Source organism: Vipera berus, assembly GCF_964194415.1.
Source record: "Vipera berus genome assembly, chromosome: 3".
NCBI classification, from domain to species: Eukaryota; Metazoa; Chordata; class Lepidosauria; order Squamata; family Viperidae; genus Vipera; species Vipera berus.
The window spans coordinates 8851751-8879023 of NC_138204.1; the positions used below are offsets into that span (position 1 = coordinate 8851751).

The 27273-nt window shown below is 42.1% G+C and overlaps 1 protein-coding gene across 3 annotated transcripts; it reads right to left on the reverse strand.

Annotated features, from left to right (window-relative positions):
* Window positions 1-3222: 3222 nt before the first annotated feature.
* Window positions 3223-9630, reverse strand: MRGBP (MRG domain binding protein; the record flags this gene model as incomplete). Of its 3 annotated transcripts, XR_014025779.1 has the most annotated exons (6): window positions 3223-3744; window positions 4003-4253; window positions 5627-5701; window positions 6824-6905; window positions 7604-7725; window positions 9261-9630. XR_014025779.1 is itself a non-coding variant. In XM_081322438.1 (5 exons), the coding sequence occupies 5 exons, from the start codon at window positions 9628-9630 to the stop codon at window positions 4060-4062; spliced, it is 843 nt and encodes a 280-aa protein (XP_081178564.1). In that variant the 3' UTR covers window positions 3223-4059. The 3 variants fall into 3 exon arrangements, 2 of the variants coding, with proteins under 2 accessions (XP_081178564.1, XP_081178565.1); XM_081322438.1 differs by having other exon boundaries at window positions 3223-4253; XM_081322439.1 differs by having other exon boundaries at window positions 3223-4348; window positions 9261-9543.
* Window positions 9631-27273: the final 17643 nt, after the last annotated feature.

Here is a 27273-nt window from a genome sequence, read left to right on the forward strand (position 1 = left end):
CGAGCTGAAGAATAAAAAAAAATGGCACAAAGTACAGGTGGTCCTCAACAATAATTGGTTTAATGACGGTTCAAATTGCAACGGCACTGAAAAAAGTGACGTTATGAGGGTTTTTCACACTTACGACCGTTGCCGCATCCTCATGGTCACATGATCAAAGTTCAGATCCCTGGCAACTGGCTCATATTTACGAAGGTTGCCGCGACCCAGGGTCATGTGATCCCCTTTTGTTGACCCTCTGACAAGCAAAGCCAATGGGGAAGCCCGATTCGCTTAACTGTAACAACTGCAGTGATTCACTTAAGCAAGGTCGTAAAATGGAGCAAAACTCACTTAACAACAGATTTCTCACTTAGCAACAGAAACTTTGGGCTCAGTTGTGGTCGTAGGTTCAGGACTGCCTGTACTTGACTTTATAGCAGAAAAACTAGCCTGAAAAATATTGCAACCTTTTTTTTTTAAAAAAAAAAACTACGCATTTAATAGCTCTTTAGGGTTTCAATCCCACTTGGCAAGTGTACATATGAAAGGTTTCCATTTTGCCAAACATTATTTTTCTGAGTTTCTGATGCCATTCCCAAAGTAAAATTTGGATAATAGGCTAAGCATGTTTTATTTTTGGCTGTTGTTTTAAGGTAAAGGTAAAGGTTCCCCCGCACATGCGTGCTAGTCGTTTCCGACTCTAGGGGCCGGTGCTCATCTCCGTTTCAAAGCCGAAGAGCCAGCGCTTGTCCGAGGACGTCTCCGTGGTCATGTGGCTGGCATGACTAGACGCCAAAGGCGCACGGAACGCTGTTACCTTCCCACCGTAGTGGTCCCTATTTTTCTACTTGCATTTTTTACGTGCTTTCGAACTGCTAGGTTGGCAGAAGCTGGGACGAGTGACAGGTGCTCACTCTGCTACGCGGCACTCGGGATTCGACCCGCCAAACTGCCGACCTTCTGATCGACAAGCTCAGCGTCCTAACCCACTGAGCCACCGCGTCCCTTGTTGTTTTAAATAGGCCCAAAAGGCTTACAGGTAGTCCTGGACATAGGACCACAATTGAGCACATTTCTGTTGCTAAGTGAGACGGTTAAGGGAGTTTTGCCCACGTTTCACGACCTTTCTTGCCACGATGGTTAAGTGAATCACTGCATTTGTTTTAAGTCAGTGAATCTGGCTTACACGTATTGACTTCGCTGGTCAGATCGCAAAAGGTGATCTTACAAGACCCTGAGACACATGCAACCGTCATAAATATGAACCAGTTGCCAAGCATCCTAATTTTGATCATGGGACCACAGAGATGCTGCAGTGATTGTTAAGTATGAAAAACAGTCATAAAGTCACTATTTTCAATGCCATTTTAAGTTTGGTTGCTAAATGAAGGTTTCAAGTTGAAGATTACCTGTGCAAATTTGCTGTTTTTAGTTGATCCTGGTAAAGGCGATAACAGATATGTTGTCAGGTTTTTTTTCTGGAATAACAAGGCTGCACATACGTAAACAGGGCTTTAGTACAAATCAAGAAGAGCCAGAATCAAGAAAAGTTCCAGCTTCAATACATGTAGTCAATTAATTTCATTACACTTAATTAATTGCACTGTGATAATGTGAGTCACTTTGAACTGCAAGATGGGAGACAAATATTTGATAATAAAAAAATAAAATAGCATGTAATTAAGTACACTAATGACTGCGTTGTTATTAACCTGGAGGTTGATTATGTTAACCTTACATTAGTTCTCTTCAGGTATTTGTGTTGTAACATTCTGTGTAATCTTAAGTTTCTTTAGTTGGTTCGTGGTTCAGTGTACAGTGCAAATTTATAAAAATCAATTTACTTTATAACAAAGCCAGGTGCATTGAGTTAGCACACCTAATAAAAAGCTGTGGATGATGAGCAAGAATCGAGGATATTGTAGGGGACAACCAGGCTGATCCCGAAGGCAGAGTCAAATGCATCAATTTGGATTCTCTACGCCGCCATAAGAGATATAAGTCCTGCCCCCCCTTGAAATCTGTTAACTCTTATCTAGTGCCAATTTGCCTTGAATGTTGATAGATCGGATTCTTATATATACTGTCGGTAGCATGGAATAAACTCGTAGTGCTTTTGAACTCTATCCTGGCTCCTGATTTCTTGTGCCTGACAGACCCATGTCAGGTTACCAGAAGTCAAACTTTACACTTGTTTCCTGACACTGGATGTGCAAATGTTAAGGCATGGGGATTTTGATTTCTGGTGCCGTGATACATGTCGCCTGACCCACTTAGGTGTTTTGGCCCTGTGGCTGCAAATGCATGTGGTTCCTCAGATTCAGAGGCCACAAGGTTTTATGAATTGTTTATTTAGTCCATTTCTAAAACGCCATCTTTGGGGAGAGGTTAAAAGAAACGATACAATCGGTTAAGAACACAGCTAGTCCTCGACTTATGACCGCTTGCTTAGCGAATGTTTGAAATTGCAATCTACCTGGAAAAAAGGGACTTATGACCTAGTCCCAAAGTTCTGACAGGCACCCTTCCCCACTGACACGTGTCTGCATTTCAGGCTGAATTTCACTCGTAGGCCGAGAACTAGGCCTGTATTACGTTGATGAGAAATTGACACGAGGCTGGAGAAAAATCACTGGCAAGAATTAAAGCTGATCAATAGCTGAGCTATTCTTAGAACTCGGTGAAATAAACCTGTCAATTTCTGAAACGAACCTGGCTGAAGCCACACAGGTTGGAGGTGTACACGCATGATTGTAAGTCTCCCGTGTTGTTTTTTTTGAAGGAACTTTTCTCTCTAGGGGAGTCCGACTGTCAACTTCTGAAACGAACCTGGCTGAAGCCATCTTTATCGTTCTCAGTTGCCACACAGGTTGGGTGGGTGGAAGAAACCGAAAGGATTGCTAGTAATCCCGTGGGAACCAAGGTCATTCCAATTGCTGGAAGGGGGAGGGAAGTGTCACGGAGCCCACCAATTGCCCTCATTGGGTAGTGTGTTCATCAGTGTAGTAGGTGGAGGGAAGTGTATCACTTAGCTACATTGAATTCCTAGGGGGAAATTTAGAGTTGGTTTCACTTTCGACCGTTCCGATATTATGTATCCAAAACCATGTTCTTTGAGGAAACTTCACAGCTGTAAGTTCTGATTTGTTTGGGTCCATTAGTCGGAACCTTGATACTAACTTAATGTAGGGTGTAAAATGAAAACGGCTGGAATGGAAAAACGAAATGGACTAGAACTCATTTTATCGAACAGCAGAAATTTATTCAAACAGAATGTGAATGTTACTGTAACTGTTAACTGTTCTGATACTGTTTTTCTTACAAAAGATGTTTTCCTAAATCCCTCCCAATTCAGGCAAGGAAATTTTACTATCGGATCATAAAGAAACACTAAGAGAGTTTGTCTTTTTAACACCTGTGCGTATAAACTCAGCACATTTTCAAGTAAAAACATAAAACCTACTTCCAAAATAGTTCGAATAGCAAAATTACCCGAACCTCTGTTTAAGAATTTCTGCAAAAAATACTTCTTTAAAAAAAAACAATCAGTAAATTAAATAATGAATTTTAAAAAAATCCCCACATATATATATACATATATACACAAATATACAGCGAACTCTCTTCTGCTTACCAGGCAACACGCATGACTAATCCCAGGATATATAAACTCAGTTGTTTTTGGCAAGTTCAGATTCTGGCTATGTAGAATTGTGCTGCAGTCACCAAAATGAGTAACTCCAGTCCAAAACACAGAAGCCTCTAAAAATGTAAATAAAAAAAACAATACCCCTTGGTTCCCACAGATCCAGGTCCCTTGGTTCCCACAGATCCAGGTGTGATACTAAGTATGTAGTTTGCGTCTGATAGCAAAAAGACGTGTCGGACTTGTGCATTTGCTGTGAAGCCACCCTCTCTTCTTAACATTTGGGGGACAAAGCTACCGTTTGCTTCCCTTTAGAGGGGCGATGACCGGTTTGTCTCCCCATTCCAACACTGAACGGGCAAACTAGGACCTACCATTTTTCCCTGTTCAGACTTCAGGATACACTCCAGGATTGTTCTGCCCCCCCCCTTTTATGTCCTGCGCCGTTTTGCGGCACTGGGACTGGAGGGGTTGCTGTTTGCATTTAAGACCTTCTCTGTGACTCTGTTCCGCTTTCTCTTATCTCCTCCTCCTTCTTTGCATCCAGACTCGGAGGAGCTTCGTTCCTTCTCTTTACTGCTGGGTTTTTCAGTGGCCTTTGTCAGGTTCCCCAGAGAAGCATATACTGAAACAAAACGATCAGACCACGATTGGAAGGACATTTTCCCATTTCCAGGGTGCGATGGATCTGCGCGCACTTCTTTTCGTATGCGATTGTGGCTTTTGTTAAGAGAGAGATACTTTAACATAATCTATAAAACGGGGCCACTCTATCCACAATTTTGTCCGATTCTTCCTTTTGTATCTAGTTAACTACAGGTGGCCCTTACAACAGTTTGCTTAGTGACTGTTCGAAGTTACAATGGCGCTGAAAAAAGTGCCCCCCAAGCCACAGCCGAGCAGGACACCTGCCTGCCCGCCCAGCGGCGCTCTTCCTCCTGTCTGATGTTTTCATTGTTGTATTTCTGTTGAGGATTGGCAGCAGGGGTGGGGTGGGGGTGTGTTTGGTTTTTATTCCCCCCCCCCCGTCTGCTGGGTGGTTACAGCAGGTTTTGGTCACTTCACATGACCCTGGGACACTGTGACCGTCATAAATATGAATCAGTTGCCAAGCATCTGAATGTAAATCACAAGACCCTGGAGATGCTGCAGCATTCCAGCTGATCAACGCTTCTTCTGGGCTCAGCAGACGTGCTGGGATCAGCACCGAGCTCCAGCTGGAGCCTGGTGCTGATCCTGGCACTTCCGCTGAGCCCTGACAGCCCTGCAGCTCCAGCCATCTCTCGCTCAGGCTTGTGCGGTGCTGCCACCAGTTCAGCTCATTCCCCTCCCCCACTACCACTTTTCTAGGATGGTTGTGTACCACCTGCCAGGTGCCAATGTACCACAGGTGGTACCTGTACCACTGGTTGAAAAGCCCTGGTCTATATAACACAGACTGTTACAGTCGAGATACGACTGTAATGGAGCCTGTCCGTCACGGTCGTTATGTTGTAATGAGTGGTAAAGTGGTTTGGCCATGTGACTGAGCCAGTTTTACCACTCTTGTGGCAGCCGTTAAGCAAATCACCCAGGCTGTTAAGCAAACCGATGACTTGCTATTGGGGATGTTTTGCTAAAAACTGGGAATGCTGATTTTTGGCAAAACTGGGATAAAAATGTGATCGCATGACTGGGGGACACGGCAAACGGCTGTTGCCGAACACCTGAAATTTGGCCACAGAAAGAGCCCGACCGTCAGAACTTTGAATATATAACGAGATCTCACGAATAGGGATAGAGTTATAGTTTTAAGTCTACATATCTTAAGGTTGCCATGGTTGAAAAGCATTGCAACAGGCAGTTTCTCACCTCTTTAACAATGCACCATCTCTTTCAACCCCAATCCTTTGCTGACAGTCTGCCTCCTGAAACGTTTTACATGACATGCACATGTGAGGACTAACAAGGGCCAAAATCCTGTCTTACAGAAGACCTGTCTTTCATCTAGCAAAATACCTTCTTCAGCAGCTGAGTGCCCTTCCATCTCTTCCTTTATTTCTTCCTTCAGATCGTCTTCTATCATCACTTTACCTGTGCAAAACAATGAGAAGATCAGTGGGAAAACAGGGAATTTCAATGACTCCTTCAGGTGATCTTGAGGTCACCCAAGTGTCTTTTGGGGGGCAAAAGGATATTTTTTACTGCCAGCTCCTGCTGCCACCAAAAGCCCTTCAAATCTGAAACTAGATTTTTTTTTGAAGCATGGGCCATAGGCCTCAAAGTAAAGAAGCAGGAATGAGCAATAATTTCAGGGCCTGTAGAAAGTCATATGTATTTTTCAGGACAAAATTTAGTAGCCTTCCTTAACCCCACCATGGCCGCTGCAAAAAATTCTGGCAGTTGAAGTCCATACATCTGGAAGGCTCCGAAGACAGCTCAGGTTTACGAATTTCTCCAAACTTTTGGAAAATAGAGCAGGTTTACAAAGCCACTCCATCTTGGTCTGGAAGCTTTTCCTGTGCTATCTTTGGAAAGCCTTCAAAAAGGGATGCGAGTTTGGAGGATTGCAGAAAACAAGCTTTCCAAACAAGCTGTGGCGTTTTCGTACACCTGCGCTGTCTTCAGAACGATTTCAAAAAGGACGGCACAGCTTGCTTTGAAAATTATGGATGTAAACTGAGGACCACGTGATGCTGAATTTTGGTCATTTGAAAATATATCTTCCAGTATAAGGGCTTAGGTTGCAATTCTATGCAAACTTTTACTGTAAGTGTCAAGATGAGAGGAATGCTCATGCGGTTTTAGCCATTATTACTTCTTAGCTTGCTTACAGTCTCTGGGGGAGGAGGAAGGAATAGAATGTGGGTTTCAGGTTCCCAGCAGCCAGGCTGTGAGAATCAAGGTCACTCAAATGCTGTTTACAAAGAACTGAAGACTTCCTCTCATAACAACCGTCTGGAGCTTAACTGGACAATATGACCTGCACTATTAGTGAAAGGGGTGTGTGGTTCTGTACTTTTATATGCCGAGTTTGGTGCCAAGTGATTTAGAGCTAGCTTTTCTTTCATTTGTGCCAAAGTGATGTACTCAATAAAGTTTTGCATTAGAGATTGAACTGTCTCAGCTGTGCTTACTTTGTCTGGTTCCTCAGTCGGAACCATGGCAGCAAGATCCTTGTTTGGAAGAAATATACCGTACATCCAAATATCTCACCTTCTTTTACTTCTTGAAAAATTTCATCAGGGAGGATGAAGTTTTTTTCCGAATTGGGGAAAGGAAGAATCTCCGACTCATGCTTAAAAAGAAAAACAAGAAATCTGTACATAAACTGATATAAGATCAACACTTCTCAGTAGTTTGTTTTTAAAACTTGTACGTTTGATTTTACATTTATATTATTTCGTTCTCCTATGTCTTTGTTTTTTATTGTATGACTGTACTGTGTGTTACCGTAAATCATGCTGTACAAAATATAATCGCTCTGTGTAGTATCACTGTTGCCTATGATACTGAAGATCAACAAATAAATTTTCCTTTAAAAATGAAAATATGCAATAAAACTGCAATTTGTGTATCTTTCCCACATATTATTATACAATCCCTAAATGGGTGCTACAGATACATAGCATGTGCATAAGAAAGACATTAACTAGAACTAAACCACCATTGCCTTCTCAGATGAATTTTAGTTCTTGTGATCTCTTTTCAATTCTCAGTTTCCAAGCTTTTTCTCTACCTACACAATTTCTTTGGTACTGTTATCAGCCCCAAAGACTGAAAAACAGATCATGTGGAATCTTTTTGTCTGCCTGTAACTGCAGCTCTGATGCACAATAGAGCATGGGGGATGGAAAGGACCACATAGCAATGGTTTCCCTCTGAAAGAACAAACTATCATAATTTCTACATCTGATCTGGGTTCTATGACCAGCCCCTCATTGCTCTAATTCAGCAGAGGCACTGACCTCTGTTTTTTCACCTGTCAATGCTTACCAGTGCCTGCATGTCATACATTGTGCTCAAGTGGTCCCAGATAACTTTGGAAGAAATTTGCCTCCCAATATTCTGACTAAATTTATCTCGGATACAGATCATATGAAAATGGCGATTCACACCTGAAGGAGAAATAAAAGAGTTAGAATGGTAGAGGGGGTAAATGCTACATTAATTAACACACAAAAAGAAAGCCTCTTTTGTGTCACGCTTAACTCCTGATGGTTTATGCAGTGTTTCTCAACCTTGACAACTTTAAAGATGCATGGATTTCAACTCCCAGAATTCCCTACCCAGAATGAGGAATTCTGGGAATTCAGCATACACCTGAAAGTTTCCAAAGTTCAGAAACACTGATTTAATGGGCACATCCATGATTCTCCTTGGATGTTATACAGAAGTTTAATTTTTTTAAAACATGCCGTGATTGGCATTTTGTGGAAGTCTCTAAATTAGGTATTATCCACAATTGTTCCTGTTTAACTTTCATGTCCAAACAGAGTTCCTGCTGAGGCCACAAGCTACTTTATAAATACTGCAATACAAATCTCTTTCCCAAGATGCCTAGTTTAAAAACTCCACAGTGGATCAAGAATACAACTTGCCATATAGATTATCAGCTGATTTGGTTGAAGGAAATAAGAAGTGCTTTTGGATAAGAGAAAGGGCAATTTTTGCGAAAATGGCATGCTTTATCCACCAAGCATAAATGGGTTTGTGGGGCAAATGAGTTAACAAATCAGCCATTTCTGCCTCTGTGAACGTATGCAAAAAGTAACAGACCATGCTCCTTATGTCAATTTAACATGGAAAACAAAAAAAACCCGCCAGGCTGCAATCAAGGAAAGCAAAACCTGATGAAAAAAAAATCATGCACAAATAATTTAGATTCCAAGGTCTTCTTGGCTAAAGCCTACTCTATTGTAAAGGCCAACATAAAATCACAATGGAATATACAGCAGTTACCCAAACAACACAAATACAATCTGCTTCTGCCTGCAAGAACTTATCACTAATTTGGGGTTTGTGAATTTCTTGGGGAGCTGGTCTGGTTTTAAATTCCCCATTCATAAAATGAGGGCTGCAACATCCAATACTTTCAATTATTAGTGATTTTCTTCTCAATTCAATCCAAGAAAGAAGCAAAGCCAGAAGCTTCCTCCAATGGAACTAAATATTTGAGTCCCCTAAAATGAGCTCTAAGCAAGAACACAGAAGCCCCTTGCCCTTCCCTCATTCCAGCCCATTGAACATGGGCTCTCCTGGTGGTCTCCCATCCAGTAATATCCAGTAATAACCAAGGCCAACTCAGCTACTTAAGGTCAAAGGCAGCTGGCCGCCCTGCCATTTGTTTTGGAAGGAAACAAAAAAAGATGCATTTTCAGTCCAAATGACCCCTTTCACCACTAAAGCCTGAAAAGTTAGAAAATCTTCTGCCTCCGGCCAGAGAAGTCCGCGATAACTGCAATCCGGCGAAACTAGGCCGGTTTGGAAAGAAAGTCCCGGGCCGAAAGTGGAAGGCCCAGACCCCGCGCTGCCGTTCAGGACCCCGCCCGCCTCCTCGCGACCACCTCGGCTGGAGCCGCTACTCGAGGCCGAGGCTCGCTTTGCGGCCTGCTTCTCCACACCCACACCCCCCGCCCCGCCTAGCACTCACCGACTGGCTTGTGGCCTAGCATGGCGTGGAAGAGGCACACCTCCACTTCGGGGCTCCACACCACCGGCACCGGCAGCAGCGGCGGAGGCGGAGGGGGCGGAGGAGCCGCCGACGTGGCTGCCATCGCGGCCGAAGCGATAGCGGCGGCTGCTGCAGCCGCCGCGTCCTCCGACGACGCTTGAGGCCCGGGCTCCATAGCCGCCGGAGCAGGCCCAGGGCCCAGGCCAGGGCAAGGGGGCTTCACCTCCGCCGCCCCGGCCGAGCTCTCCGCTTCGCCCATGGCCGCCGCCGAGGCCCATCCGGAGGCCCAGCGCCCTCTGGCGGCCTCGCGGGGCTGCAGCTTCAATGGCTGAGGATCCGCTCTCAACATCTCAGCTTTTGGGGCGAGTGGGTGGATTATGGGTTCAGGAGTCCTTGGTGCTGTCTGAGCTTGGTTCTTTTCTTGCAGACGTTTCCTTACCCAAACTGGGTAACATCATTCACTGCTAGTCAGGGAGTAAAGTTTCCTCTCATTTTATACAGGTAGTCCTGTACGGTTCATTTAGTGACCGTTCAAAGTTACAACAGCACTGGAAAAAGTAACTGACCCATTTTTCACACTTATGACCGTTGCAGCATCCTCATAATCACGCCATCAAAGTTCAAATGCTTGGCAAGTGACCCATATCTGTGACCTTTTCGTAAACAAAGTCAATGGCGAAGCCAGATTTGTTTAACAACCATGTTACTAACTTATCATCTGCAGTGATTCAGTGATTCACTTAACAACTGTGGCAAGAAAGGTTGTAAAATGGGGCAAAACCGGTAATGTATTGGGATTGTACTTGAACTGTTTTCACATCTTTTGAATGCTGCTTAAGGTTGCTCAATTGAGGTGTCGCTGACTAGGCATACATGCAGTCTCCAAGAAGATCATTGGATGATTTGGGGCGGGAATGGGTTCCTTTAAACATATTGGCCACCGCCTAGTGGCCAACCGTATAAGTAGCTGCGCAGAAGCCTCTGATTCACTTCTGTACCTGTTTGCCTCAATAAAGAAATGTTCCTATTTGAAACCTCTCGTCTTGCTTCCTGCCTCCAAAGAACTCACTACACAACAAAACGCACTTAACAAATGTCTCCCTTAACAACAAAAATGTCGGGCTCAATTGTGGTTGTAAGTCTAGAACTGCCTGTAATGTTGTGGCTTGGCCTGGGGTGGTCTTAGAAATTTTTTGGTTGAATTCAAGATTGGACTTGGATCACTTGTGGCAACGTAAGGACTCCAGGCTGATTCCTCTCTTGACTCCATCCCTCTGCCTCTCCTCCTACATTTGCTGTTCTTTTTATTCCAATACCTTTTCTGTTTATCACATCCAGTGGGATGTGTCTGGCTGAGGAATTCTGGGAGTTGAAGTCCATAAGTCATAAAAGGGCCAAGTTTGAAGACACCTACAACAAACATTGTGACATGAGGAAGTTGTCAGAATGGATGATGAGAGTATTGGTTCATCACTCATTCAGCTAGGTTTTCAGACTGGATTTGGCATTTTTATCCACCTGTGTCCTTAAGGACCTAGGAGAGGCAGAGGTGAATGTTCAATGGTGTTAAAGGTGTCATCACAGGATGTAAACTGTTCCAAGTAAGGCTGCCTTTTTCAACTGACTGATGTATTGCTAATATTAATTCCACAATAATAATGTTATCTTCCACTATGATTAGATGTAGGGTCAATTAGATTAGACAAGATTTCCACAACTGGAATATTTGTTTATTTAATATAGCATTTTTGTTAAATATGTGTTCTGTTCCAGCCTACTACTGGCCCTGTTTGAATGTCAGGGACAACCCCTTTTTATAGTCAACAGGCTGGAAAAAACCCAACCAAGTTTATTTACAAAGAGTTCAAACAAAAGTTAAATGAAAAGTTCAAGAGTTAAACCAAAAATTCAAAAACAAGAATTAACAAGAATAACAGACCAGGACTGTAGCAGAAGATCTTCAAACGGTTGCCTTCAGTAACCAGCACCTCCCACACCTTCCCCTTTTATCAACAGTCCCAAGGTGTGGCTTCTCATTGCCTTCTCCCGAGTTGCCTCATTGCCTTCCTCTGTTTTGCTGTGCTAGATTGCCTCCTGCTCCTAGTGTCCCTGAACAGAGCCAGCTGTGGATTGTCTTCTTCCAATCCCTCGTGCTCACACAGCTGAGTCTGAGGAGGAACAAGATGGGAGGGGCCAGGCTGAGAGTCCTGCAGTGCATCAGAACCTCCCTCTGACACCAAAGGCTCTCCAAACCCCTCCTCCTCCTCCTCTTCAGAATCATCCGACCCAGCTGCCGGAACCACAGGCTGACGCTGAATCACAACACTATGGATGGGAAAGCTTATAGCTATTGTTATACTTGATATGCTATACTGCTTCAGACAGGAAGGCGGTGCCGAGAGTGGTGAGGATGGCTGAAAAGATCATTGGCAGTTCCCTCCCTCCCATCCAGGACATAGCACATAAGCGTTGCTTGAGCAGGGTCTGTAAGATTGTCTGGGACATTACACATCCTCTTCACGACCACGTTTTCCTTGTTACCTTCTGGGAGGAGGGACTCCGTGGTATCCAAAGCAGAACATCCAGATTCAGCCACAGTTTTGTTCCATACAGTATCAACCTTGCGAACTCTCAAGCTTCCTCCTCCTGTTATGTATATTCAAGATGGACAGTGATTAATATTTATATGTTATCTACATGTAAGGTTTTAAGTCTCTACATATGTTGTATATAGGATGTTTTAAATGTGTGTTATGTATGTGTACACTTTGAGAGCAAGCAACTAAATTTCATTTTTAATGTGTGCCCTTGTGCCCACAGTAAAAAATGACAATAAAGGTAATCTAATCTAATCTAATCTAATCTAATCTAATCTAATCTAATCTAATCTAATCTAATCTAATCTAGGGCAAGGAGAACCTATTAGTTCTTTATTTATTTTTCAGCATCCAACCAGGGTGAATTCTTTATGTTTAATGTTAGACCTATTTGACATTTGGGATTTTTTTCTTTTTCCTTTTTTTTGTACCCAAGACTTCTCCCCCCTTTTTTTGTTGCTAGTGTTGGATGTTTTTTTTCTGTTTTGTATTTTATTTTGTTGATAAAAAAATAAATATGAAAATATTTATATATGGATAAAAATGCCAAATCCAGTCTGAAAATCTGGCTGAGTGATGAACCAATCATCTCATCATTTATATACTGTATATATTATATAAATATTGCTGTCTTCCATGTTTATACGCAGGTATTCTGATACAAAAGCCTAAATTAATTCTTCATTTTTTAGAATGTCGGATATTTGATTTGATTTGTTTTGCAAAGTTTATAAAATCACTCCAAGTTTTCTTTCCAGGTGAAAGTGTGTATTATGTGTGTTTATAATGAGAGCTGTGGATATAATCCACAAAATATCCCTATTCTTTCATTTTGATTTAGATTTATAGCCATGGAACAGCATCTGTCCTGTTGCGGAGATTAAGTGTTCCTGTGGTTTGTTATCAATTTGAAATCTTAATCCTCCACTTGACATTAAATTAAATAATAACATGTTATACTCTAATGCCACAAATACCAAACTTCAGGGCAGTAAAATGTTCTTATTAAAGAAAAATTAAGGAATGTTGGCAAAATCATCCCTTTGTATCTGAAAGTGAATTAAACCTTAAAACCTGCTCTATTATGGTGAAAGTTTCTGTTTAAATAAATTATTTTCTTTATTGGAGCCTTATCTGAGTTATGTAAATGAAAGAAATTGCCAAGTAAAAGATATCTAAGCTTAAAAAAATCTTTGGCTTTCAATCAGCCATTTATCATCATTTCACTGTTTTAACTTGATCAATTGTCATGCTCCAAGTTGGTCAGTGGGCTACAAAAGGTGAAAATACTTGTTTTCTTGATGGAAATATTGACTCTAAAGTTCATTTTAGATGAGAACATTACTGCCCATGGAATTTCCAATCTTTCTCTACCCCTTCAACCCTCCAATTCAGAAAAATCAGATAATTTTAATTTTAGCTTGTTGCTGGTTCTATCTTGAACAGATAAATTCAGCCTATGATTTTGCATAGTTTTATCCAAGCAGGTAATATTGTGTTCTAACCTCAAGGCTGTGAAGCTAAATAATATTAACAGTGATTTGGATGACCTCAAGCCATTATTTTCTAGGATGCACGATGAGTGACGATGCATCAGATTGTCCTCATTAAATGCTCAAAAGATAAACTTATTAGTCAAATTTCTTATTACTGCGCTGCACTCTCTAAAGCATTTAATGAGGTAGGAGAAACCATCACCTAATTACGCTATTAATAGTAATGATCAGTAAAAAAAAATTATGAACCCCTTTGCAAGACTGAATAGGTCATGATGTTCCAGCTTTCAAGTTTTGTAAACCAGATCTGAATTACAAACAAGGATATTATGCTTAGAACTGATAGAAGAAATTTTTCTCATGATTAAAACTAGAGACCAGCATGCAATTCTCTTAAACTGTTTGATAGTCCTCGACTTATGACAGGTCGCTTAATGCTCAAAGTTATGATTCACCCAGAAAAAATGATTTCCAACTTGTCCTTGAAATTACGAATTCTGCACTGCTCCTCTGCTCATGTGATTGCATTTTCAGTGCTTGGCAGGCAGCTCCTATTTATAACAACAACAATAATAATGACGATAATAATAATAAAGTTGGAAGGAAACTTGGAGGTCATCAAGTCCAACCCCCTGCTCAGGCAGGAAACCGTATACCATTTCAGTCAAATGTCCAGCCTCTTCTTAAAAATTTCCAGTGTTGGATAATTCACAGCTTCTGGAGGCAGGTTGTTCCACTGGTTAATTGTTCTAACTGTCAGGGAATTTCTCCTTAGTTCTAGGTTGCTTCTCTCCTTGACTAGTTTCCATCCGTTGCTGCTTGTCCTGCCTTCAGGTGCTTTGGAGAATAGCTTGACTTCCTCTTCTTTGGGGCAGCCCCTGAGATACTGGAACACTGCTATCATGTCCCCCCTCGTCCTTCTCTTCATTAAACTAGACATACCCAATTCCAGCAATCGTTCCTTATATGTTGTAGCCTCCGGTCCTCTGATCATCTTTGTTGTTCTTCTCTGTACTCTTTTTAGAGTCCCAACATCTTTTGTACATCGTGGTGGTGACCAAAACTTGATGCAGTATTCAATTGCAAATAATTGCAATGTCCCATGCTCATCTAATTTGTGATTTTTTTTCCTTTCTGACAAAAAAAGGCAAAATACATCCATTGGATAAGCTGGATTTAAACTTAGGACCATGTGATTTCCTTAATGACCATGTTACTCACTTAATGACCAGGATGGCTTGTTTATCCATTGTCATTAAAGTGTTTGTAAAATCAATGACTTGTAAAGATTTATGCAAAGATTTAGGACCAAAACTCTGAACTCAGTTGTAGTCATAAGTCAAAAACTACTTTCCTACGAATAGTGGATGCACATCCAATCAATCTATGTTTCTACACACAATCAAATGCTTACTACCGTATACAATTATAAGTAGAGTTTAGTTTGCAAAATCATGCCTGAGGCAATAGAGGCCTGATTTTGCAAACTAAACTGTACTTATAATTGTATGTGGCAGTAAGTATTTGATTTTGCGTAGAAACGTAGATTGATTGCATCCACTGTTCACAGGAAAAGAGCAGGCAAAGCTGGAATTAAGCATGTCATCAGCTCAGAGTTGTTATATTCCCACAAACAGTCCAACCCCTCTTTGACTCTTATCTTCAGTGCTGAACTTTAGCTGACCAGATTCTTATGTATAAACTTTAATAAATCTTCTGTGCTGCATTGGTTCCTTACAAATGGTCCTAATTCTTTGTGCCTGACATTAATCTGGTCAACTAAAGTTCAACACTAAATTGGCACTCGATAAAGGATCAATGGAATTCAGGAGGAGCTGGATTTGGAGCGCTTGTGACAATGTAACGATTCTAAGCTGATGACACACTTAACTCTGCCCTTCAATTCTGCCTGCTGTTCTCCTATACCAGGGGTAGGAAGCCTTGGCTCTTTTATGACTCGTAGACTTCAACTCCCAGAATTCCTGAGCCGGCTCAGGAATTCTGGGAGTTGAAGTCCACGAGTCATAAAAGAGCCAAGGTTGCCTACCCTTGTCCTACACTATCTGGCTGAGGGATTCTGGGAGTTGAAGTCCACACATCTTCAAGTTGCCATGTTGAGAAGCACTGCTGTACTTGTTAAACAAATATAAGCATTGCTTTAACTGTTTGCTCATTTCCTATTTCCAGTTCCCTGACCTCTGGCTGGCCTGTATCCCAGAATGTCTATTTAATGAGTACCTGCCTTGCAGATCTCTTACTGCCAAATTTCTCTGACAATTCAAAATATATATTCTTTTAAAGATACCGGTAAATCTGTTCTTAAGTAAATGGACTGCTGTAGCCTTCTATTTGTGACGGAGCTTTTTTTTTTAAGCAGAACTATAATGATTGAGTTTTAGGTTTTTCATTTTTTTTAAAAAAAAACTGCTTAGTCTATCTTTTTCCCCCCACAATACAAGTCCAGAACATTTTTTAATGTTGTTCTAGTCATTTTCATTAGCAGACAGTTTGTTCCTTGCCATTTTAAAATCAGGATATATAATGCTATGGGCTCTCTGGATGATTGCATTTCTTGACAGTAATATAGTAATCTCCCTGCAGAGTTGAACTGTGTATTCCATTTTGTTCCTATTTCTTCTTTCTTAAAATAATAATAATAATAATAAAGTCTCTACTGGAAAACTGAATTACAGTCCCATCTTTTGATCCAATAAAGAAAGGCTGAAAATTTAAGTTATTGTGATTTTCACTTTCAAATTTCCATTTCATTATTGCTTCTTTATTACATACAGTATGCTTTAAGATGCTGTACCAGCCTGAGTCTAAACAGGGATTGCATTTATTCTGCCCTCTGTGATCTTGCTGCTGATTGCTTTACCTTGAATAATCTGATGCAGCGTGATCATGTTTGTTGACCAAAGGATCACTTTTTATGGGTCGGTTTAATGTTCTCCTTAAACGCAGTAGTTAAAAAAGAGTAGGATCGTTGGTAGGAAAGTCATAGATGTGCGTAACTAAGCATTAATCCTATATACAGTGGAAGCCCTGCAGAAGCCCAATCAGAATAGAGCTGGAGGGGACCATGGAGGTCTTCTAATCCAGCCCCCTGCTCAAGCAGGAGAACCTATACCAGTGATGGCAAACCTTTTAGAGACCAAGTGCCCAAAGTGCAACCCAAAACCCACTTATGTATCATTGGGTGCCAGATGGGTGTGGCCCATTGGGTGGGCATGGCCAATTGGGTGGGCGTGGCTGCGGTGGTAACGGCAGACTGGGTGGGACTAAAAAGTTCAATCAATCAATTCCAACTTTGCGAGATCTTTTTTTCCCCCGCGAGAAGTTGAAATTGATTGATTGAACTTTTTTTTTTTTGCACACAGCAGAGGAGGCCTAAAGCAAAAGGGTTTTATAAAACCCAGCTGAAGGCCTAGGACTGGGGCAATGGCGCGTGTACCCACAGAGAGGGCTCTGCGTGCCACCTATGGCACGCATGACATAGGTTCGCCACCGTGGACCTATACTATTTCAGGAAGATGATCGTTCAGTCTCTTCTTAAAAGCCTCCAGTGATGGAGCACCTATTGCTGCTGCTGCTGCTGCTCCTCCTCCTCCTCCTCCCCTCCTCTTCCTCCTCCTCCTTCTTCCTGGAAGACTTGATAGAGGACGATTTACTTTTTCAGATTGTCATGTCCTGATGTCAGGTGACCATGATTTGTCACTTTCCCAGCTGGTTTCCAGCCAAAAAAAGGTCATTTGGGAAAGCTGGATTCACTTAACAACCATGCCATTTGCTTATATGACCATGTGATTTGCTTAATGGCCACAGTAATTCACTTTACAACCATTGTAAATATGGTCATAAAATCAGGTCTGGTCACATGATGATTTATGATGGCACTGACCTGTGATGGAAACTCCCGTTGTGGTTGTAAGTCAAGGGTTACCTGTAAAGTTTAATATAAGTTTAATAAATAAATAAATAAATAAATAAAAATAAAGTTTTCTCATATTTGTAACTCAATATAGATATATGGGATGCGGTGGCTCAGTGGGTTAAGACGCTGAGCTTGTCGATCAGAAGGTCGGCAGTTTGGGGGGTCGAATCCCGAGTGCTGCGTAACAGAGTGAGCGCCTGTTACTCATCCCAGCTTCTGCCCACCTAGCAGTTCGAAACACATTAAAAAAATGCAAGTAGAAAAATAGGGACCACTACGGTGGGAAGGTAACAGCGTTCCGTGCGCCCTTGGCGTCTAGTCATGCCGGCCACATGACCACGGAGACGTCCTCGGACAAGCGCTGGCTCTTCGGCTTTGAAACGGAGATGAGCACCGGCCCCTAGAGTTGGAAACGACTAGCACGCATGTGTGGGGGAACCTTTACCTTTACCTTATACATATACACCCATCAGAAGCCACACTCCTAAAACAGCTGAAACCAGAACAAAAAAGTTATATTGATAAAAAGTTCTCTGGATATTTTATCTGACTATTGCAATTGTTATTACTTGTTATTACTTAATTGTCAAAAGCTAGGGAAATCAGGCAATTCAGGTAGTTCAAATGAGTATAAAGATCACTGCATTAATAAGAAAAGAATTACATAAAATGATATATAATTTTGCTGGGGAATTTCCCTGTTTGAAAACTGATGGCTTGAATTAAAGTAAATTACAGTTATTATCCAAATTTGCAGCATGAAAAACTGTTCTTTTTGCTCCTTAAGCTTTTTACAGTCCTCATTATGCATTACAAAAATGACATTCAAATGGCAGATTAGTAAAGCTAAAGGTGCAGAGGGAAAGAAAATGAAAATAAAAATAAGGTAATTCATAAGGGCAGGCCTTTCATGCTGTAAATATTTTTTATTAGATGAAGTAATTCAGCTTTTTTAATATTTATTTTTATTTTATTTTAATTCCATTTATATCCCGCCCTTCTCCGAAGACTCAGGGCGGCTTACAAGCTTAGCAGTAGTCCCTAAAAATGGTTACCATAATATGTTTCTCTGGAGCAACCTTTGTAAAATGAAAAGAAGAGAGAGAGAAAAAGAGATCTGGATGAGGAACTCTGAAAATAATTTTCATAATATACACAAACACCGCCTTGCATTATGCATGAATTCAATGTCAATCAATGCAAAGGTTAGGAACTTAAATCAATGCACAATCAAAGTGACTGAGCAAAAATAAATGAGAAAGTTAGAGGTACATTAGAATCTCTACAGAACGAAGCCATGCAAAACAAAAAATCTATTTCAGAGCCAGATTCCTAGGAAGGGAAGAATAAAATAAAATTAAGAAACGTGTTGTTCAATTGCCAGTAGTGAGGAATTGAAAGTACATGTTGGAAATGAGATTGATGCTTGGAGGAATGGATAACCATGATGCCACCATTGAAAAATGAGGCTAACTCTGTTGGCACTGAAAAATGAAACAGGGCTGTAGTTGTAGGTTTTCAAAACACATGGAATTTAAACCATTGCTGCTACAGTTTAATGTTAGTCAGTTGCCTGGGATTACATGAAATCACGCTGTTGGACAGCTCCTAAAATCAAAAGTGGCCTGATTTTCAGAGTTTTCTTTAGCAAGATCTATTGAGGGAATAAGATGGGGTTACAGCAGGGGTCTTCCAACTTGGCCCTTTTATGACTTGTGGACTTCAACTCCCAGAATTCCTCAGGCTGCATGCCTGGCTGAGGAATTCTGGGAGTTGAAGTCCACAAGTCATAAAAGGGCCATGTTGGAAGACTCCTGGGTTACAGGAATGACAACAAAGGAATGCTCCAACACTGGAAATTTTTAAGAAGAGACTGGACAGCCATTTGTCCGAAATGGTATAGGGTTTTCTGCCTGAGCAGGGGGTTGGAATAGATGACCTCCAAGGTCCCTTCCAACTTTATTATTATTATTATTATTATTATTATTATTATTATTATTATTATTATTATTATTATTATTATTATTATTATTATTATTATTCTGGTAGGACTTTTAAGGCAAAGCCTTTCTGATTTTCTTTTGAACAGAAGGAAGACAAATCTTTTCACTTCTAATGTAGTGATTCTTTTAATGACTGTTCACATAAGCATCTACCACAGCTTCATTCCATTATAATACCCTCATCTCTCCTGCTCTAGAACAGTGTTTCTGAACCATACAAACTTTAAGATATATGTCCCAAAGGTGCTTTTTCACGAGGCAACTGGACTTCCTTGTTTTTCTCTGAAGACGTTTCGATTCTCATCCAAGAAGCTTCTTCAGCTCACCCCAAAAGTTGAAGAAGCTTCTTGGATGAGAAGCGAAACGTCTTCAAAAACAACAGCAACAAGAAAGTCCAGTTGCCTTGTGCAAAAAGCACCTTTGGGATAACTATCACCTGGATGACTGAGAATCTCCATAGACATTTAAGAGATATGGATTTCAACTCCCAAAATTCTCCAGTCAACAGTTTCCAGTCTTCCAAGTTCAAGTCCAGCACCTTAATCACTCTATTAAACTGGTGCTTGGGAACTTGCTGGCCTAGACAGCTGAACCAGTGCCCCATCGAAAGCCAAGAAGCACTAGATAACCTCCATTCCACACAGTCAAGCCTGTCAAGACTTCGTTTATTTATTTATATCTCACCTTTATTATTTTTATAAATAACTGAAAATGGCAAGCATGTCCAATACACTTTCCTTTTATTTTCCTCACAACAACCCTGTTGAGTTGAGTTGAGCTGAGAGAGAGAGAGTGACTGACCCAAAGTCACCCAGCTGGCTTTCATTCCTAAACTGGGACTAGAACTCACCATCTCATTATCATTAATACCATTTTACAATGCCTTGGTAAGGCCACACTTGTAATACTGTATCCAGTTTTGTCACCACGATGTCAAAATGATGTTGAGACTCTAGAAAGAGTGCAGAGAAGAGCAACCAAGATGACTGGGGGACTGGAGGCTAAAACATATAAGGAATGGCTGCTGGAATTGGGTATGTCTAGTTTAATGAAGAGAAGGACTAGGGGGGACATGATAGCAGTCTTCCAATATCTCAGGGGCTGCCCCAAAGAAGAGGGAGTCAAGCTATTCTCCGAAGTGCCTGAAGGCAGGACAAGAAGCAATGGATGGAAACTAATCAAGGAGAGAAGCAACCTAGAACTAAGGAGGAATTTTCTGACAGTTAGAACAATTAACCATTGGAACAACCTGCCTCCAGAAGCTGTGAATGCTCCAACACTGAAAGTTTTTAAGAAGAGACTGGACAGCCATTGGTCTGAAATGGTACAGGGTTTCCTGCCTGAGCAGGGGGTTGGACTAGATGACCTCCAAGGTCCCTTCCAACTTTACTATTATGATTATGATCTCTTGATTTTGATATCTAAGGGGAAACCCTTGCAGAGTTCAGTGTTTTTCACCAGCGTTTCGGGAATTGGAGCCCACACATGTTAAAGCAGCCAAAGTTCATAAATACTTCTCTAGAAAAATTTAGAGAAGTGCTGTTCCTTTTTAGATGCTTTAATCTGGGGGTCTTCAAATTTGGCCCTTTTATGACTTGTGGACTTCAACTCCCAGAATTCCTCAGCCAGCATGGGGGAACTTTGGCCCCCCTCATGACTTGTGGACTTCAACTCCCAGAATTCCTCAGCCAGCATGGCTCAGCTTGGAAACCTCTCCCTTTCCCCTCAGCATGCTGGCTGAGGAATTCTGGGAGTTGAAGTCCACAAGTCATAAAAGGGCCAGGTTGGAAGACCCCTGCTTTAATCAAATGTTAGAGAGGCTCAGTCATAGATTTTTGTACCAGGTGTAGTTTGATATCCAGCACCTCCCAATCCTTTTTACTAGACACCCCCCCTCCCCCCCAAATTACAGGAATAAAGCTCAGGAAAAGAAATACAGAAGCAATGTTTCACTCATGAACCCTTGGCTATTGTGAAAAGCGGAAACGTTGAATCAGGCCTGTTCATTCACAAAGAGTTCAGTGAAGGTAATAGACAGACTAAAAGTAAGGGGATAAAATTAATTACATTTATTTGACAGGATTAGGACCAAGGAAGTCAGTATTTTAGACCCATGGCTAGCCTTTGAGAAACAAGCTAAACAAATCTAACAACCAAAGCACACAAAGCAATCCTTCGAATTATGAAATGCTGTAAAACTATAAAAATCCTTGCACTCATCAAATCAATTGATCAGCTGTCCCAGAACTCCATGCTGTTGCTGGTTCTGCTCATCAATAAACTGGAACCATCTTTCCTAAACAGCCTCCATTTTTATTTCCAGCGTCTTAGCCTCCATTTTATTTACTCCCAGCTTGGAACTGGACCTGATTTTTCTTTCAACACTTCGAAACAGTGTTTATATTTCAAAACAACCAACTTCATGTGAACTTTTGTGGGCATTTGGCTAATCCTAGCAAAGGTTAGATATAAAGAGTGATCAGAATATCTTGCAGCATTATTTAATAGCTTTTAAATGCAGCTCTTGGTAGATAGTATTATGATATTCTGGGCATGCTGTGTCCTATTAGATTAATTTTAAAATATGTTATAGGCTGAGGTTTACAATTGCTTTCCAAAATATAGTATTTGCAGGCTGTCGATGCCTTCATTTGGAAGTCCCAAAGGCAGTTAGCAAAATTGCTAACATTTGGCAAATGCACAATAACAACTTGCTATTTCTTTCTTCTCTTTGCGAGTGGCGCTTTGTGTTTTAGTGATAAAAGTGCCACATCACACGCATTATCCCTCTCAACAACACATGGAAGCTGCAAGTAAATTGAAAAGAAAATAATGGGTACACAGTATTCTCTCAGCAGCTGTTTCTTCTGGGGAGAGGAAAAAAAATGTGGCCCATCCATGAAAACTCATAGATTCAAAAGTGAACATTCTCAACTCTTCTTGGTGCAGGAATTCAAATTAGTGGACCCCAGAGGGATAGCTGTCTAGCCCTCCCCCACTTGCCAAACAGTAAAAGAGAGCTAGCATCTCATTGGAACAGTGTTTCTCAACTGTGTCAAGTTTAAGATGGGTGGATTTCAATTCTCAGAATTCTGGGAATTGAAGTCTACCCATCTCAAATATACCACAGTTGTCAAACACTGCACTAGACAACTGCATGTTTTCTCAAGCTGTTTGCATTAACAGAATAATAGAATTGAAAGGGACCTTGGAGGTCCTCTAGTCCAACCCCACTCTTAAGCAGGAAACCCTATTTGTCTGGACAACCAGACAAATGATTGTCCAATCTCTTTTTTAAAAACCTCCAGCACCTTCAATTTCTGGAGGCAAGTCGTTCCACTGATAAATTGTTCTAACTGTCAGGAAGTTTCTCCTTAGTTCTAGGTTACTTCTCTCTTTGATTAGGAGGTCCTTTGGTAAATGGTAGTCCTCACTTAGCGACCATAATTGGAACTGGCCATTTCATTGCTGAGCACCAAAGTCGCTAAGTGCAAAATCCCATAAGTGGGAGGGGAGAAAACCTCACTTTCCCTTCAAATTATTAAGGAGTACAGTGCAAACATTAAGCAAAAGAGCATGTGACTGCAATTTACTTTTTTTATTTACACCTTTGTTTCCATTAATTCTGCTTGTTACAAGCCAGTTGCAAAGCACCCACCCAAAGCTTGGGTGGACTGCAGTTTGCAAACGTTTGATCAGCATTTCTCAACTTCAGCAACCCTAAGATGTATAGACATCATCTCCCAGGGAATTCCCTACATGATTTAAAGTTGCTGAGGATGACAAACACTGGCTGAAGCCTTTAAATCAAAGTCGATTATGGAGAGTCTTAATCTTCCAGGCCATGATTGTCCCAAAGGTGCTTTTCCAAAAGGCAACTGGGCTTTTCTTTGTTTTTTCTTTGAAAATAGGGCCTTTTGTGCCTGAGAGGGACTGAAACCTGGGTTGTCCTGCTCTTGAATCAGGATTTTTGCTGCAGCATTAAGACAGCCTTCAAATGAAGCCCACAGTTGCTCTGAATTACTTAAGCAGTGCAAGCCAAAATCCTGCTCCTGTCCAAAAAGAGCAGTGTTTTTCAGCCTTGCTATCAACTTTATAGGCAACCAGCCCGGATCCTTCCTGCTTATCTCAGGATGCTAAACTTTTCCATTAATCTTCTGCAGGCAATTCGGTTCTGAGCAGGAACACAACTGCAATAATAATTCCGAATTAGCTAGAATGGAAGAAGGAGCTCGGCAAGAAACCAAGCTGATTAAACCAAGACCAACAATGGGATTTGTTGCCAGCTGAAATCTTCAGGGAGAACAACTAACAAACCAAAGAAAAAATGAGACACAAAGCTTATTTGAAATTTTGCTTATAGGATATGTCAAACTGTAAAAGAGGCAGAGAAAATGCTTGGCACAGGCATTAAATCCTGCGAGGCTGTAGGCTTGACAAGTGGCAGAGGAATGGATTCACCTTTGTCTTTTAAAATGTAATTTATTTATTTTTTGCTTAATTTTCTATTGATTTAAATTTGTTTGCCACCCATAACTGTTTTCCAGTACTTGAGGGGCTGCCACAGAGAAGAGGGTGTCAAATTATTCTCCAGAGCAATGTGTGGAAGCTTATCAAAGAGAGATGCAACCCAGAACTAAGGAGAAATTTCCTGATAATAAGAACAAGTCATCAGTGGAACAGCTTGTTCCTCAAAGTTGTGAGTGCTCCATCGCTTGAGGTTTCAAGAAGAGTCAGAACAGCCATTTGTCCTGAATTTCTCCGGTCCCCTAATCATCTTTGTTGCTCTTCTCTGCACTCTTTCCAGAGTCTCAACATCTCTTTTGTATCGTGGTGACCCGTGCTGGATGCAGTATTCCAAGTGTGGCCTTACAAATGCTGTATAAAGCAATATTATCGCTTTTCACGATCTTGATGCCATCCCTCTGATGTTGATCTAATTGTCAACGCTGCTAACATCGGATGTTCTTGCTTTGACAACGGATGGAAATGCAGCCATTTTTCACTATCGCTTTTAGAGTTCGTTGATGCTGTGAGGGGGAATGTTGATGAGAGTCCAGCTAGTCATTACAATAATAACTCAGTCATGGGAACCCAAGGTTATTAGGTCCAGAGTTGATAAAGATTTGGCAGGCTGGAGAGATGGGGAGAAAGCCCGCGCTTCAAGTTAATTGGGGGATGTGATTTATGACTGTTAATTGGAGGAGGGAATTGTGCTTTGCTACTTTGTATCCAGGGGAGGGAAATTCAGTTTTTGGCTTCAACTTTGTAGTGCCGATACTTTGTTTCTCGAATAAAAGATTCTTTAAGGAAAACAATGCCTCGAAGTTCTTTTGAAGAGATTCATCTGTCGGAACCATGACATTAATGCAATACCTTGTCCATTCTACCCAATTGGGATATAAATGTGTTAAAGGCAAAGAAATTAACTGGGATCAGCTGTTGGCTTGGCTAAGCTGGGGAGAAAGGGCTTACAGCTAGCGAACACCAGTTCTCGAAGAAAAAACTTGTTGTTTGGGGGGATGAGAATTTGCAGAGCCACATGGAAAATGTGGTATCTGAATGGATCAGCCTTCCCCCCGCCCCTCTTTCCACCCTCCTGGTTTGGATGTGATGGATCCCACGTCTCATTCGTTGAGTTGGCCTCCAAAGGAGAGAGATGATGGCCAGAGAGGCTGTAACAAGTTGTGTCTAATCAGAGAGTGTTGTATATCACACTTCCCAGCACAAGGGCACTTGCTCAAGCAGTGAACATTACTCAGACAGAAGCCAAAGAGCACCAGTGTGGAAAGTTTTATGCTTGCATCCATCTCGTTGAGATACTGCAGTCCTTTGAAAAGATCACCCAAGAAGGGAATGGAGGGTGGAGGACAATGGCTTACAGAATGCAGGCAGAACTTTAGTCCAGGTAGTCTTCAACTCATGAACATTCTGTCAGAATCCATATATTACTGTTGGGGGTGGAAATCTATTCTATTTTTCTTCTATTCCTTACTATGGTTTTGGCTTCCCCCATTGACTTTGCTTGTCAGAAAGCTGCACGTTTACAAATGCAAACTTGATATGATAGAGATGTCAAAATGCATGGATTTTATAAGGAACAAACTGTGTTTGATAAGACATTGTTGACTTCGGATGAAAAATTAATTAAGAAAATGTATAATTTTTTATTAACTTTAGAAATGGAAAGTGAACAAGTCAAAGAAACAAGGCTAAGATGGGCAAAAATTTTTGCTTATAATATAGAATTAGAAAAATGGCAAAGGTTATGGGAAAGAAACTATAAATTGACAATGTCAACTTCCGAAAAACAAAACGTATTGTCATGCCCCGCCGGTCTGCCGCCCGTTCGGGCCTCGACACTGCCTCCGTCAAGCTCCGGAACCTGCCGTGGTGGGCGTGGCTTCACCCGAGCACCGTGGAGCGCGCCACGGCTCCGCCGATCAGCCGGCCGGCGCCCAGGTGACCGGCGCGCTCCCTCCGGATCGTCGACATTGCCACCGTCGAGCTCCGGAACCTGCCGCGATGGGCGTGGCGTCGCCCGAACACCGGGAGGCGCGCCGCAGCTCCGCCGATCAGCTGGCCGGCGCCCCGGACGCTGGGAAGATGGGTGTGACTTTGCCCGAACACCGCGGAGCGCGCCGCGGCTCCGCCAATCAGCCGGCCGGCGCCCAGCTGTTCAGCGCGGCCCCTCCGGATCGTCGGCTCTGTCGGACCCCGGGCAACCGGTCGATGGGCGTGGCTTCGCTCGATCTCTACAGAACGCATCGCAGCTCCGCCACGCAGCTGGCCGGCGCCCAGCTGAGCAGCGCGTCCTCTCCCAGACGGCCGGCGGACGCGCGCTCACCTCGGCGGCGAGGACGGCGCTGGGCGCCCTCCGAACTGGTGCTAGCGTCTGCTTCAGACCCTTTACAAACTCGGCGGCAGGGCTCTGAGCTGCAGGCCGCGTCCCGGCAGGAACAGGCTGGAGGCAACATAGGACTGAATGGACAGTCAGGCCCGCCCCAGCAAAATGTAGAGGGGGGTGTGGCTGTGCCCGCTCTGCCACCCTCACCCATTGGGCGCTTAGATGGACTTGGGGGGGAGATACCAGCTGCAACGCTGGCACGGACTGGGGCGCGTGAGGGAGGCTTACCTGGGAGGGGGCTTGGCGGGCCGCAGCAGAGCACACGGTGGGTGGTGGCTATGCAAGGTGATGGGTGGGGCATTTATGGGGAGGCGGGTGGATGCCGGTTTGCTTTGAAGGGGTGGGGTTAGGGCGTGGTAACATGATAAAAGGGCGTTGAGGCTAGATGCCTCAACGCTGACTTTACCGCGGTTTGCTTTGGAGAAGAAATAAACCTGGTCACCCGTTCCTTTTGGAGTGCTTTTGTTTCCTGGCAGAGGACGTGGTGACACGTATATAAAATGTTTTATAGATGGCACTTGCCACCAGCAAGATTATCAATTTTTTAAAAAAATATGTCAGATAGATGTTGGAAATGTAAACACGTCAGGCACGTATTATCATGTTTGGTGGACATGTGATAAAGTAAAGAATTATTGGAAAAAGATACACACCTGGCTAGAAAAGATGTTAGGAGAACATGTTGATTTTAAACCTAAACTTTTTTTTACTAGGTATAATGCCAACAAAGACTAATGAACAAAGCTTATACTTGACTTTGCATGTCACAACAGCAGCAAGAATTATATTTGTGCAACACTGGAAAAATGAAGGAGTACCATCAGACGAAGAAATAATTAAAAAAATACTGGAATGCCCAGAGATGGACAGATTGACTACAAGATTGAAAGAAAAAGAAGAAACGGACTATTATCAAACTTGGAATTTATTTTACCTTTGGCTGGAGGAAAGAAGAAACGATTAGGAATTAAATATGTATTAGCACGTAAACTCAGACAGCACGTTGGCTGAAAAATTATTATTGTATGTATGGAAAAAATAAATAAAAAACATAA